Source organism: Hyaena hyaena, unplaced genomic scaffold (genome assembly GCF_003009895.1).
Source record: "Hyaena hyaena isolate Hyena2069 unplaced genomic scaffold, ASM300989v1 scaffold_18, whole genome shotgun sequence".
NCBI classification, from domain to species: Eukaryota; Metazoa; Chordata; class Mammalia; order Carnivora; family Hyaenidae; genus Hyaena; species Hyaena hyaena.
Window position 1 is genome coordinate 1,076,069 of NW_024080649.1, and position 13,121 is coordinate 1,089,189.

General features: G+C 44.6%; 1 protein-coding gene across 3 annotated transcripts in view; it reads left to right on the forward strand.

The window, feature by feature from the left end:
• The first annotated feature begins 5,228 nt into the window (after nucleotides 1-5,228).
• Nucleotides 5,229-13,121, forward strand: part of CUNH16orf70 (chromosome unknown C16orf70 homolog) — a 29,512-nt gene continuing 21,619 nt past the window's right edge. Inside the window, exons 1-2 of one of the 3 annotated variants that reach the window (XM_039222218.1) lie at nucleotides 5,229-5,271; nucleotides 5,422-5,516. In XM_039222218.1, coding sequence (XP_039078149.1) covers nucleotides 5,453-5,516 — 64 coding nt within the window. In that variant the 5' untranslated portion in view covers nucleotides 5,229-5,271; nucleotides 5,422-5,452. Of the gene's footprint in view, nucleotides 5,517-13,121 lie in introns of all 3 variants that reach the window. The other 2 variants (XM_039222211.1, XM_039222224.1) reach the window with 2 other exon arrangements.

Genomic DNA, 13,121 nt, shown 5'->3' on the forward strand with positions numbered 1-13,121 from the left:
AGATGGCTGTGAATGAACTAAAATAGCATCATGGTATAAATGGTGATTAAGTCATATAAAGGCAGAGTTAGGATGGGAAGAGAAGACGTGTCAGGAAATAACATTTCTGCTGGGACCTAAATAACAAGAGAGCTAATCAGGGAAAGTTCTGAGGAAGGGGGTTTTAAGCGGGAGAGCTAAGGTGATGCTTGACCTTGTAGATGGAACTACTGGATCTGTTTTTGTTTTGTTTTTAGTGTTTATTGAAAGAGAGGGAGTGTGAGTGGGGGAGGGGCAGAGAGAATCCCAAGCAGGCCCCATGCTGTCAGTACATGGCCCCACAAGGGGCTCCATCCCACGAAATAAGATCATGATCTGAGCCAAAACCAAGAGTCAGACACTTCACTGACTGAGTCACCCAGGTGCCCCTGGATCTGATTTTAATTCTTTATTTAAATTTAAAAACTGAGGCAATGTAAAATATTTTTTCTCTTAAAATTTTGTTTTAGGGGACTATTTCACTTTAGCTTTTGAAAATTTAGTGTCTGGGGGCACCTAGGTGGCTCAGTCCTTTGAGCATCTGACTTCGGCTCAGGTCATAATCTCATGGTTCGTGGGTTCAAGCCCCACGTCGGGCTCTGTGCTGACAGCTCAGAAGCTGGAGCCTGTTTCGGATTCTGTGTCTCCCTCTCTCTCTGACCTTCCCCTTGCTCACGCTGCTCTCTCTCTCTCTCTCTCAGAAATAAATAAAACATTTAAAAAATGAAAATTTAGTGTCTGAGTTGATATGCACTGCTAGCATGAAATACCAGGTAGCAAAGATCTAGGACCCAAAAAAGTAAGATATTTCACTCTTTTTTTCTTTTGATTATACACAAATGAACATGCTTTGTATACTGGGTTATATTGATATTTAATGTATTGGGATAAATATATTAATTTTATCTTTTTAATGTAGCTACTAGGAAGTTTTAAGTTGCATATATTGGTTCACATCAATATAAAACTTGTGAGGACATAGATCATACAACCAAAAAAATTAGTTTAATATAAAAGAGGAAAACGTTGAGGCTGTTTTTTAAAAATATATTAAAATAAAGTATGATTTACTTGCTAGGATTATTGGGGGCAGGGGATGTAAATCCAGTGCCTAAAATAATAGTTCCCTTCAAAAACCTACAGCGTAGCTCAAAACTGGACAAAAGCGGTAACTTTTTTTTAATGTTTATTTATTTTGAGAAAGAGCTCTTGAGCACATGTAGGGGAGGGGCAGAGAGAGGGAGAAAGAGAATCTCAAGCAGGTTTCCCTCTATCAGCACAGAGCCCTGATGTGGGGCTCAAACTCACGAACCATGAGTTCATGACCTGAGCCCAAGCAAGAGTCAGATGTGTAACCGACTAAGCCTTCCAGATGCCCCTTGAAGCAGTAACGTTTAAGTTATTCTTCAAGTACTGGCTGTTAGGTGGTACATCTAACCTGGGCTAGGTGATCAAAAAAGGTTTTCTTTAAACTTTGAGCTGAAATCTCAAGAATGGAAGACATTACATCAGCAAAGAGGTGACAAAAGTATTACAGGCAGTCAGGCATGAGTATGGTAAATTTGAGAAACTAAGAGCAGTTGAGTATTGCTGAAACATGGAATGGAGGAGGCTGCAGCCATGAGATAAATCTGAAAGGGTCAGCAGAGGCCTGGAGGAGGATCACAAGCAGTGCCGGATGGACCTTTCAGCGATGTTAAAACATTGAGACTGTTCCCACAGGCAAACAGGAAACACTAAGACATTGTGAGTTTGAGGGAATGGACTCTTAAGAAAGCTCAGTTTGGTTGATTGGAGAGAAGACTAGAAGCAGAAAATCTCGTTGATCATACAGTGACCCAATAGAGAGGTTAGGGGTAGCTTAGTGGGTATGGAGACATTTCAAACCTGAAAAAGTACAGTTCTAGTTGACAATTTTCCCAGTTTTTCTTATTAGGCTGGTTGAGTTGCCTTAAAATTCCTAAAATTTCATTAGTTGTGAGTTTCTCATTGGCTGGGCTGTTGCCCAGAGAGGAGGAAACCTTTCTTCTACCTGCCTGGTTAATAAAATAGTAAAGTAATAATGGATTTACAAGGTACATCTGGTCTCCTTGGGTCTGCAATCGACCACCAGGGGTTGGGTGTGAGAGCTCCCCCTGCTGGCCTCCTGCCTCCATTCTTAACAAGTTTCTTTTTATTAATTTTCACACTTCTATTCTAAGCTGAGACTGTCCCTGCTTCCCTGGCTTAAACGGTTGAAATACCATCTGTGGTCCAGCAGACGGTTCAATATATCTGAATATCCTTACCCTCAGTGATGGGAATGGCAGTTACTGACATTCTCCCAAGTTGGCCTACTCCCCTGAGCACTTTCTACTTCTGAGCAGTGTACCAGGCTCTGGACAATGGTCTCCTCCCAGACTACCATCCCAGAAATGTCACTCCCACCCCTGATAAAAACCTGGGTAGGTCACATTTAAGCCAAAGGTTTGGAGATAACACAATGAGCAAAGATAACCGTTTGTTGCTGACTGACATTGTTCACAGAAACCTATCTGCCTATTACCCCAATAGGGAATTTCTTAGGGGCTTCCTCACCCTTGTTCTTTTGATTTTCCAGAAGAAAATCTTTTTCATATGGTCATCCATGTGGCCTTCTCTCTCTTTGTCTTTCTCACACCCCGCACAACCTGTCCCACCCCTTTGTTCACCAAAAATAAGTCCCTCCAAGTATTTTTTTTAATGTTTTATTTTATTTTTTTATTTCTAGGAGAGAGAGAGAGACAGTGTGAGCAGGGGAGGGTTAGAGAGAGAGGGAGACACAGAATTGGAAACAGGCTCCAGGCTCTGAACTGGCAGCACAGAGCCCGACGCGGGGCTCGAACCCACGAACTGTGAGATCATGACCTAAGTGAAAGTCGGACACTTAACCGACTAAGCCACCCAGGCGCCCCACTCCAAGTATTTTTTTTTAATATTTATTTTTATTACTTTTGAGACAGGGAGAGACAGAGTGCAAGCAGGGAGGGGCAGAGACAGAGGGAGATACAGAATCTGAAACAGTCTCCAGCCTCTAAGCTGTCAGCACAGAGCCCCATGTGGGGCTTGAACCCACAAACTGTGAGATCATGACCTGAGCCGAAGTCGGAAGCTTAACGACTGAGCCACCCAGGAGCCCCAAGTATTTTTTAATATAAGAGCCAGTCTTGGGGCGCCTGGGTGGCTTAGTCGGTTAAGCGTCCGACTTTCGCTTAGGTCATGATCTCGCGGTTCGTGGGTTCGGGCCCCGCGTCGGGCTCTTTGCTGACTGCCAGCTCAGAGCCTGGAGCCTGTTTCAGAGTCTGTGACTCCCTCTCGCTCTGACCCTCCCCTGCTCACGCTGTCTCTCTCTCTCCTAGAAATAAATAAAAAACAAAACAAAAAAAATAATGCTTAAAAAAAAAAAAAGAGCCAGTCTTAGTCGAGTTGGATTTTATTTCAATTCAAACATTTTAGATCGACTAAGATTACTCCTCACCAATGCCAGAAGTATTTTTTTAGATCTATTCCCATGCTATCTAGGCCAGCTGCCCAACTAACCTTTCCTAAACCTACCCCATCCACATACAATCCAAACTATCTACATTTTTTAATATATGTTTATTTATTTTTGAAAGAGAGAGAGAGAGAGAGCTTGGGAGGAGCGGGGACTGGGGGGGGGGGGCAGGAGAGAGAGAAGCCCAAACAGACTCCATGCCATTAGCACAGAGCCCTACTCTGGGCCTGAACTCAAGGACCGTGAGACCATGGCCTGAGCCAAAATTAAGAGTCAGACACTTAACCGACTGAGCCACCAAGGTGTCCCATAGCCTATCTACATCTTTAATGTTCACCATGCATGGTAAGGAGTAAATGTCCCCCTTAACCCTGCGGCACTCCCTGTATTAGGTATTATTGATAACTTTTGTTTATCTTTCCAGGAATGTTCTTTTTGGTATATAACCAATGTTTCTTTTATTTCTGTTTTTACATACTAATACAGTTTACACCTGCCTTTTTTCTCTTACAGCTCCTTCCAAATCAGCATACATAAAAAATGTACTTCCAATTTTTAAACATATTCTTTTACATATATCTTAGCCACTTCCCTACTGATGGACATCTCAATGACTCAGTTTTCTTGTTTTGGCATATGATGCTGCAATGGACATCCTTCTCCATGTTTTAATGCCAGCAGAGACTTCAAGTTTTGATGGAGTCTGCCAAGTTACATACCTACCAAGCCAGTTTGAGAATTTAGGATGTCATTTTCTCCCCTGCTAAAATTCTTCCTCGAAGGGCAATGTAATGTAAAGAACTTGGGCTCTACCACCTAGCATCACAAAGCCTTTGACTTCTCTGGGCCTCGCTGCATTTTTGTTTTGTTTTGTTTTTCCTTGAAAAGTGAGGTATAATCTGACATCTCAGGGTGGTTGTGAGAATCCAGAGTCTGCTTCCATGACCACTTGGCTCTACAAGAGGTCTTGGTTGCCTTGTAGTATTTCAAGGGCCCCAGGTCAAGGGCCAAAAGCTCAGGCTGAACAGGCTAGAGGAGCTCCTCCTCCGACCTGTAGATGAGACTAATGAAGCACAAAGGGTACCAGAGGTTTGGTCAAGACCACACAGCATTGATGGCAAAGCTGGCTCTGGCTCGAGTCTGAGCTGCTGCCAACGATCTCTGGATACTGTCCCCAGGGCGTTGTGCACAAGTAGACTAGGTCAGCAGGAGATCTGGCCTAGCTCCTCCCTCTTCTTCCTATTTCTCTCCCCCAACTCCCCTTTGTCCCTACCCAAACACTCAAGCACGCTCCACACTCACTTGGAAGGCCGTGTCCTCCCTCCCCTCCGGGCCTCAGACGTTGCACGCTCTAAACTCGCCTTTTGCGCCCAGTGAATGAGTAGGACGTAGGTGTAGACGGCAGACAGATGTATAACCGCATCACACTTGTGTGTTGCGTGGTGTGCATGCAGACGTGTGAAACGTGTGTGCTGTGGTATGCAGATATGGGGTTCACGGACTATGGGGCCCTTCTTTATGCAAGCGCCCACTCTTCGTAGTACCGTCACACCTCCCTCGTATCTCTACCCAATTTTCACAGCATTTTGCGCGTGCGCGACTCCGCCTTGAGCCCCCTCCCCTCCGTGATTGAAATCCCGCCCTAGCCCCGCCTCCGCCACACTTTACGGCACAGCACGCCCGTTTTGCAGCAAACGCTCCGGCTGCCGCCGCTGCCCCTGCTGCCAAGGCTGCTGCCGGTGAGCAGAGTGGAGTTGAGCTGAGCTGAGGTGTAGTATTGGGTTAGTGGTGCCGGTGGCCGAAGAGCAGGTCGAGAGCCAGGGCGGCGGGGACGGCGGGTTAGTCGCTGGTCTGTCTCCTCAGCTTCGGTCCCGTCTGCGTTGTTGCAGGGAGGCCGCCTCGGCCCGGCAAACTGAACCAATGCTGGATCTGGAGGTGGTGCCGGAGCGCTCTCTGGGAAATGAGCAATGGGAATTCACGCTAGGTGAGTGTGGGGTCCTACCTCAGGACATTTCTTCTTTCTTCCCTCCAGGCCCTTCCTACCTCTGGTCTCTGTCCCTTATTCCCCTGCGCCCGCGGTTCCTCGCTTCTTCCGTCCTCTCAGCTCTTTGGCCTCCAGGCACTAAGTTACTTGCTCCTACCGGCCAGACCCACCCGTCTGTCGCTAAGTCTGGCCTAGATGCCCTCGCCCCAGGCCTCAGCTGGGCTCCTCCTGGGGCAGTGGTACAGTAGTAATAATAACAATGGCGGACACGCCCCAAACACTTACTCAAGGCCAGGCCCCCCTCTCCTCTGCGTTGTTATCTCAAGTATGCCTCCTTGGATTCTGAGGGTCCATACTTTTGTTTTTCCTATTTCCATTTTGCACTCTTAATAGCTAAGAAGTGGCTGAAACTCTTAAACGCCACAGCGTCTGTCCCCCTTTGCTTTTCTGGGCTGTGAGCTGCCTTGTCGGAAGGGATAACCTAGCATTAGATCCCACCATCACATGTTAGGGATCTAGTCAAGTGAGGTGAGAAGAGTTTGTGTATTAAAGGAACTTGTGACTTGTTTCCTTCTTGTTTATAATGTGGTCGGTATGTGATGTAATCCTAAACCCAGACCTTAGCAGAGAGAGTTGAAGGTTGAAAGACATAAGAGCTCAGGGAAAATAACGTTTAGTTTGTATAAAATGCAGTTTGGCCATTTTTGCGTTTTGGCCCAGTTTTAACAATCCCTAGTGTCACTACTTTTATGATGTGCATTCAGTAACTCCACTGTGTGTTTACACTGATCCAGCACTAGGAAAAAGGGGTGTGGACCAGGTGTTGGTGTTGTTTGTGCAGACCTGAACTTTTGTCCCACTAATTTGGGCTACTGGACTGAGTCACCTATTCCTTTGGGCTATAGCTTATCCTTGAATCTGGACGACTCTTGTCTCTGGAGATAGAATACATGAGGAACTGCAGAATAGATGCTGGTAGGACCCTACTGGTGCTCACTGTCTCCATGAGCCTCTGGGTTAAAGGAGCCAGTTGTTTTGTTTTGTTTTGTTTTGTTTTGTCTTGTTTTTGAGAGGTCTTAGCCAACTTCTCATAACTTATACCACTCCTGCAGAGTTCTTCCCCAAATTTTAGCTGGTGTGAAACGCTCTGACCTCTTGTGAAGCACCAAGAGCTTGATTAGGAGGCCAGTGATATATTTGCCTCCAGATGCATTCATCATGCTGTTGCTCAACAGTTTGGCTTCCAGTTAAGAAAGAACCCCCCCCCCCCTCACAGCTTCTCATACCAGTACTTCACAGGACAGAGTGAGAACTACGACCATAGCTTCAAACTAAACTTGATGGTGTAAGTAGCTTGTATATCTCTGTGGTAGTCTCTTGGCCAAAAGCAGTGATTATAATGCCATTTGAGGGGTGCCTGGATGGCTCAGTGGGTAGAGCATGCATCTCTTGACCTCAGGAGTTCTGAGTTCAAGCCCCATGTTGGGGCTAGAGTTTACTTAATGTAAAGTAAAAATAATGTCATTTGAGACCAGGATTTTAAAAATAACAAACAAAAAAAAAAAAACCTGGGTGGAAGAGCAAAGTTTCTTCTGTCAACTGTTTAGATACCTTAATCCTTACTCCTGACTTTGCCAGTTTCCAGAAATCAAGAGTTTCAAAGTGTCTAAATATCTAAATAACAACCATGAAAAGAGAATGTTTTTAATGTTTATTTATTTTGAGAGAAATGGTGCTTGCACAAGTGGGGGAAGAGACAGAGAGAGAGAGAGGGAGAACTCCAAGCAGGCTCTGCACTGTCAGCATAGAGCTGAACACAGGGCTCGATCTCCTGAATGATGAGATCGTGACCTGAGCTGAAATCAAGAGTCAGACACTTAACTGACTGAGTCACTCTGGTGCCCCCAAAAGAGCATTTCTGTACAGTGGACTCAGAATTGAACTTTAAGGGAAACCTCATACAGCTTGGCCTTGGTGATTCTTTTGTGGGTCATAAAAATCCACATTTTTAAATCATGTCTGCCTGAGAGATGATGATCATTTTAATTTCCTCAAACTTAAAAAAAAATAGTTTTTCACTCTCTCTCCGTCTTTTTCCCAGCCCTCAGCACATCTAAGCTGCAGTTGTGGGTGATAGATAGGTATAGGTCTAAGAAGTGGATCTATGCTTTAGGATTACATTCCTAAACTAGAGAACCAGACAGTGCTTAACTAAAGTTACCACAGCCCTGTATGGTAATCTCCATTTCCCAGATAAGGAGCAGGCTCAGAAAGGTAGAGATGATGAAAAGTAGGTAGCTGAACAGGAGTTCCCTACTTCCCACCACTCTGCCCTTCTGAGGATGGGTTCAGCTTTGTCTCTAGGTTTCTTTTTGGAATCTCTGCAAATGCAGATGCATCTAGCCCTTGCAATCTAGCCTGGCATCACAGTGGGGATCTGCATCTAGCTTCTTGGCTGCCTTCCTGGCCTTTGTGTAATATTGGGAGATTAGGGAAATGCCAACAACATAGGGACAGGAAAATCTAGGCAAAGAGGACTCTCTGATAATGATAACGCTTGACTCATGATAAAGTAAAGGCAGTGCAAACTTGAAACGTTTTCAGTAAGACTTGGAGAATGTATTGGTGTGGAAGCATGTCTCTGTCTGAATTGTTCTAGAGAGACTGAGGCTCACTCTGTTGAAGGCAACATATGTACCTCTGTGGACTCTGCTTACTAACATAAAAATTGAATAAGAAATGGTCCTGCACCCTGAAGAAGTTAGTCTCATGTGAGTTAAGGGATACAAAAACAGTTCATTTTATTAAAATGAGGTAGAGGTTGTATAAGGTGCTTTGGAAGGGGAGAAGGGACTTGATCTTATTTGGGGATTCAGGGAGGGCTTCCTATCAAACTACAGAAGTCAATACCATTCCTGGAGCCAATGAGCACCAGGAATGCCCTATGAGAGATCTACTGCCATGGGGCACCTGGGTGGTTCAGTTGGTTAAATGTCCGACTTTGGCTCAGGTCATGATCTCATGGTTTGTTTTTTATTTTTGTTTTTTAACTTTTTTAAAAAAAATCTTTTTAATGTTTTATTTATTTCTGAGAGAGAGAGAGAGACATTGTGAGCAGGGGAGGGGCAGAGAGAGTTGGAGACACAGAATCTGAAACAGGCTCCAGGCTCTGAGCTGTCAGCACAGAGCCCAATGTGTGGCTCAAACCCACGAACCATGAGATCATGACCTGAGCCGAAGTCGGCCGCTTAACCGACTGAACCACCCAGGCGCCCCTGTTTTTCAACTTTTTTAATTAAAAAAAATTTTTTTTTGAAGGAGAGAGAAAGGGTGAGCAGAGGAGGGGCAGAGAGAGAGAGGGAGACACAGAATCTGAAGCAGGCTCCAGACTCTGAGCTGTCAGCACAGAGCTTGATACGGGGCTTGAACTCACAAGCCATGAGAACATGACCTGAGCAGAAGTCAAACGACCAACCGACTGAGCCACCAATGTGCCCCATGATCTTATGGTTTTTGAGTTCAAACCCCATATTGGGCTCTGTACTGGCAGAGGGTTTCTCTCTCTCCCTCTCTCTCTGCCCCCCTCCCACTTGCATGCACACACTTTCCCTCTCTCTCAAAATAAATAAATAAACTTTAAAAAAAGGAAATTCTACTGCCAGATTTCTCTTCTGCAGTGTCTCCATAAAGATAAATCTTTCAGTCAAATTCAAAACAAAACAAAATTGGGAAAGATAGTGTGTGTAGGGAATTATGAGCAGATTAGTTTTATAATTAGAGCATGATGGGGGCGCCTGGGTGGCTTAGTCAGTTAAGCGTCCGACTTTCGCTTAGGTCATGATCTCACGGTTCGTGGGTTCGAGCCCCGCGTCGGGCTGTGCTGACTGCCAGCTCAGAGCCTGGAGCCTGTTTCAGTCTGTGACTCCCTCTCTCTGACCCTTCCCTACTCACGCTGTCTCTTTCTCTCTCTCTCTCCTAGAAATTAAAAAAAAAAAAAAATTAAAAAAAAAATTTATTATTAGAGCATGATGTACTGGTGGAAGAAGAAAGTGGGTACTCCAAATTTCCAGTTCTTTCTGGTGATAGCTGCCTGGGACACTATCAAGGAGCTTTTGTGTCCAGTGGAAAAGAGAGTATCTATTAGTGAAGTGTTTTTGCGGACCTAGGTTTAGGAAGAAAGTTAGAGACTAGATTTGGGGAGCTGGAGAAGGAGAAGGAATCTAGAGGTTTCTGGCTTGAGTACTGGGTAGATGTTAGAGGTATTGAGACCCAGAATATAGAAGAGAACTGAGATTGAAAAGAAGATGAAAAAATCTCTTTTAATCTGTCAACTTTTTATTTACCTTTTTTTTCTTTAATGTTTTTTTCTTTTTGAGAGAGAGAGTACATGGGTAGGGAAGGGGCAGAAAGAGAGGAAGACATCGAATCTGAAGCAGGCCTCCAGGCCCTGGGCTGTCAGCACAGAGCTCAGTGTGGGCTTAAACTCAGGAATTGAGATCATGACCTGAGCCAAAGTCAGATGCTTAACCAACTGAGCCACCCAGGTGCCCCTATTTACCTGTATGTATATGTGTGTGATATATACACATATATATATATATATACACAAGTATATATATATATATATATATATATATATACACAAGTAGTTGGTAGGATGAGTGAATGAAGCATAGGCAGAAGGAAACATTGCCAATCATAGAGATCTGGGGAAGTTAGAGGAACAACAGGGAAGAGTGGTGTTAGTAGAAACAAGATGAGGGTGCTCAGAGTGGGAGAGTGGTCACCAGGGTCTATGGTGACCCTGATTTCACTCAGTCAGAACTCAGCAGGTATGCTGGACCACCTACTATTGTGCCAGGCATGGTGATTGGGTGTTGGGTATACAACAGTGAGTAAGACAGACAGTGTTTCTTTCCTCAAGGTATAGAGAAGACTAACAGATAAATAAATAGGGGATGCCTGGGTGGCTCAGTCAATTGAGCGTCCAACTTTGGCTCAGGTCATGATCTCATGATTTGTGGGTTCAAGCCCGGTGTCAGGTTCTGTACTGACAGCACGGGGCCTGGAGCCTGTTTTGAGTTCTATGTCTCCCTCTCTTTCTGTCCCTCCCCTGCTCACACTCTGTCTCTCTCTCACTCTCAAAATTAAACAAACATTAAAAATTTTTTTATAAAGGGGCGCCTGGGTGGCTTAGTCGGTTAAGCGTCCGACTTTCGCTTAGGTCATGATCTCGCGGTTCGTGGGTTCGAGCCCCGCGTCGGGCTCTGTGCTGACTGCCAGCTCAGAGCCTGGAGCCTGTTTCGGAGTCTGTGTCTCCCTCTCTCTCTGACCTTCCCCTGCTCACGCTGTCTCTCTCTCTCTCCTAGAACTGAATAAAACATTAAAAAAAAAAAAAAATTAAAAAAAAAATTTTTTTATAAAAACAGATAAATAAACAGGATGGGAGGCTTCATTAGGTAAGGCAATTGGGGAAGTGAGATGTGAGTCAAGACCTGAAGAATGAGAAGGAACCAACCATGGGAAGAACATTCCAGCAGAGTGTATGCTAGCACAGAGGCCTAAGGTAAGAAAGAGCTTAACATGTGCTGGGAACAAAGGGAGGCATGATGAGCTGTGGAAAGATGGAGGTGGATAAGATCCAGAATATTCAGTGGCTTTAGGTGATTTTACACCCCTGTAAAGAAGAGTTGTAAGCAGACAAATGATGAGATCTGTAAGACATAGGATGTATACAGTTTAGAAAGCTGACATACACTCCATACCCTTTTTGGGGCTAGGTAACTCTGTTAGAACTGAGACAGTGCTCTAGTTTCTTTGCCATACATATGGTTGGTTCCCTTTAGAGGCCTTTTATAGACTTCCTTATCACCAACTGTGTGACAACTGGTCATCGTAGCTGCTTTGTCTCCTTCAGATGGGGTTCCTCCCCAGGTGACTCAGGACCTTAGGATCCAAAGATTCCAAGGGCAGGGATTTGATATAGTTAGATGGAGAAGAATGCTTCTTTGAGAAATTGATTTGTGGCATGTAGATGAGAAAAGCCATGTGACATTCTGTTTCTTAGCACATAACCGAGCTTATCTGTCTTCTCCACACGGATGTTTGCCTGTTCCTTCTAGGAGAGACAATTTAGATGCTTCTCAATTTCAGCAATGGCAGAGCTGAGTGATGCATCCAACTTGTTCATATTCTCAACAAACATTTATTAAGCTTCTATGTATCAGGCCCTATGTTATAAAAGGCTGGAAAGAACCTTGTGTTAAGGTCTGGTGTCCTCCAGCTTTCTTCAAATTATAGAATGGACCATCAAATGAAGGCATGATTAGATCATTATTTAAAGGTAGATAGACCATGCATTTTCATAACCTTCTTTTCTTTGTATGTGAGCTCTTTTCTGCACATCTGTCCTAGGATCAGAGGTAAACTGATCTTGAATTTGAGCTACTGTGTGCTTCCCTGAGGTCATTTGATGGTCCTCCTTTCTCCCTTTCTTTTATTACCCACTCCATAATCCTTCAGCTCTGCTGAATAAATATTTATTCAACAGCCACTGTGTGGTCAGCCCCGTATTGGGTACTGGGGATCCAGAGAGTGGTGAATAACACAATACTTTCCTTGGATTCATAAAGCTGTGAGTCTTTAATTTTGGATTTTGTCTGGGACTTTGTTTTGGATTGTCTCTCTGAGTTTCTTCTTGTTTGAAATATAATCAACTCTGAAAACATACTTTTTGATATTTCCTGGGAGTCCCTGGGATCTTAGAAATATTGTTGGAATTTAGATTTCTTAAATTGGGGGCATATATAAATTTGTTTATAATGGGCTATGAGTTCAAAAATCAAGTATTAAGATTTAGAGGATTTGTGGGTTGATAAGTAAGGATCCAGTGAAATCTTTAGTAAAATAAGTTGGTTCTGGTAGATGTGTGATTTTTTTTTTAAGGTTATTTATTTTGAGAGAAAGAGAGAGTGAGCAGGTGAGGGGCAGAGAAGAGAGGGAGAGAATCCTAAACAGGAGCCTACGGAACTGGACACAGGCACAGTCTCATGAACCTTGAGATCATGACCTGAGCCAAAACCAAGAGTTGGACACTTAACCCACTGAGCCACCCAGGTGCCCTCTAAGGGCTCATTTTAAAAGTTAAAAATAAATCGGGGCACCTGAGTGGCTCAGTGGGTTAGGCGTCCAACTTCAGCTCAGGTCATGATCTTGAGGTTTGTGAGTTGGAGCCCCGTGTCCAGCTCTGTGCTGAGAGCTCCGAGCCTGGAGTCTGCTTCTAATTCTGTGTCTCCCTCCCTCCCTCTCCCTCTCTCTCTCTCTCCCTCCCTCCCTCCCTCCCTCCCCCCCTTCTCTCCCTCCCTCCCTCCCTTCCTCTCTCCCTCCCTCTCTGTCTCTGTCTTTTTCTCTCTCTCTCTGCCCCTCCCCCATTCGCACCCTGTCTCTCTCTCTCTTAAATATAAACATTTTTTTAAAACGTTAAAAATTGGAGCACCTGGGTGGCTCAGTTGGTTAAGCGTCTGACTTCTGGCTCAGGTCATGATCTCACGGCTGGTGGGTTCGAGCCCCGTGTCCGGCTCTGTGCTGACTGCCAGCTCCGAGCCT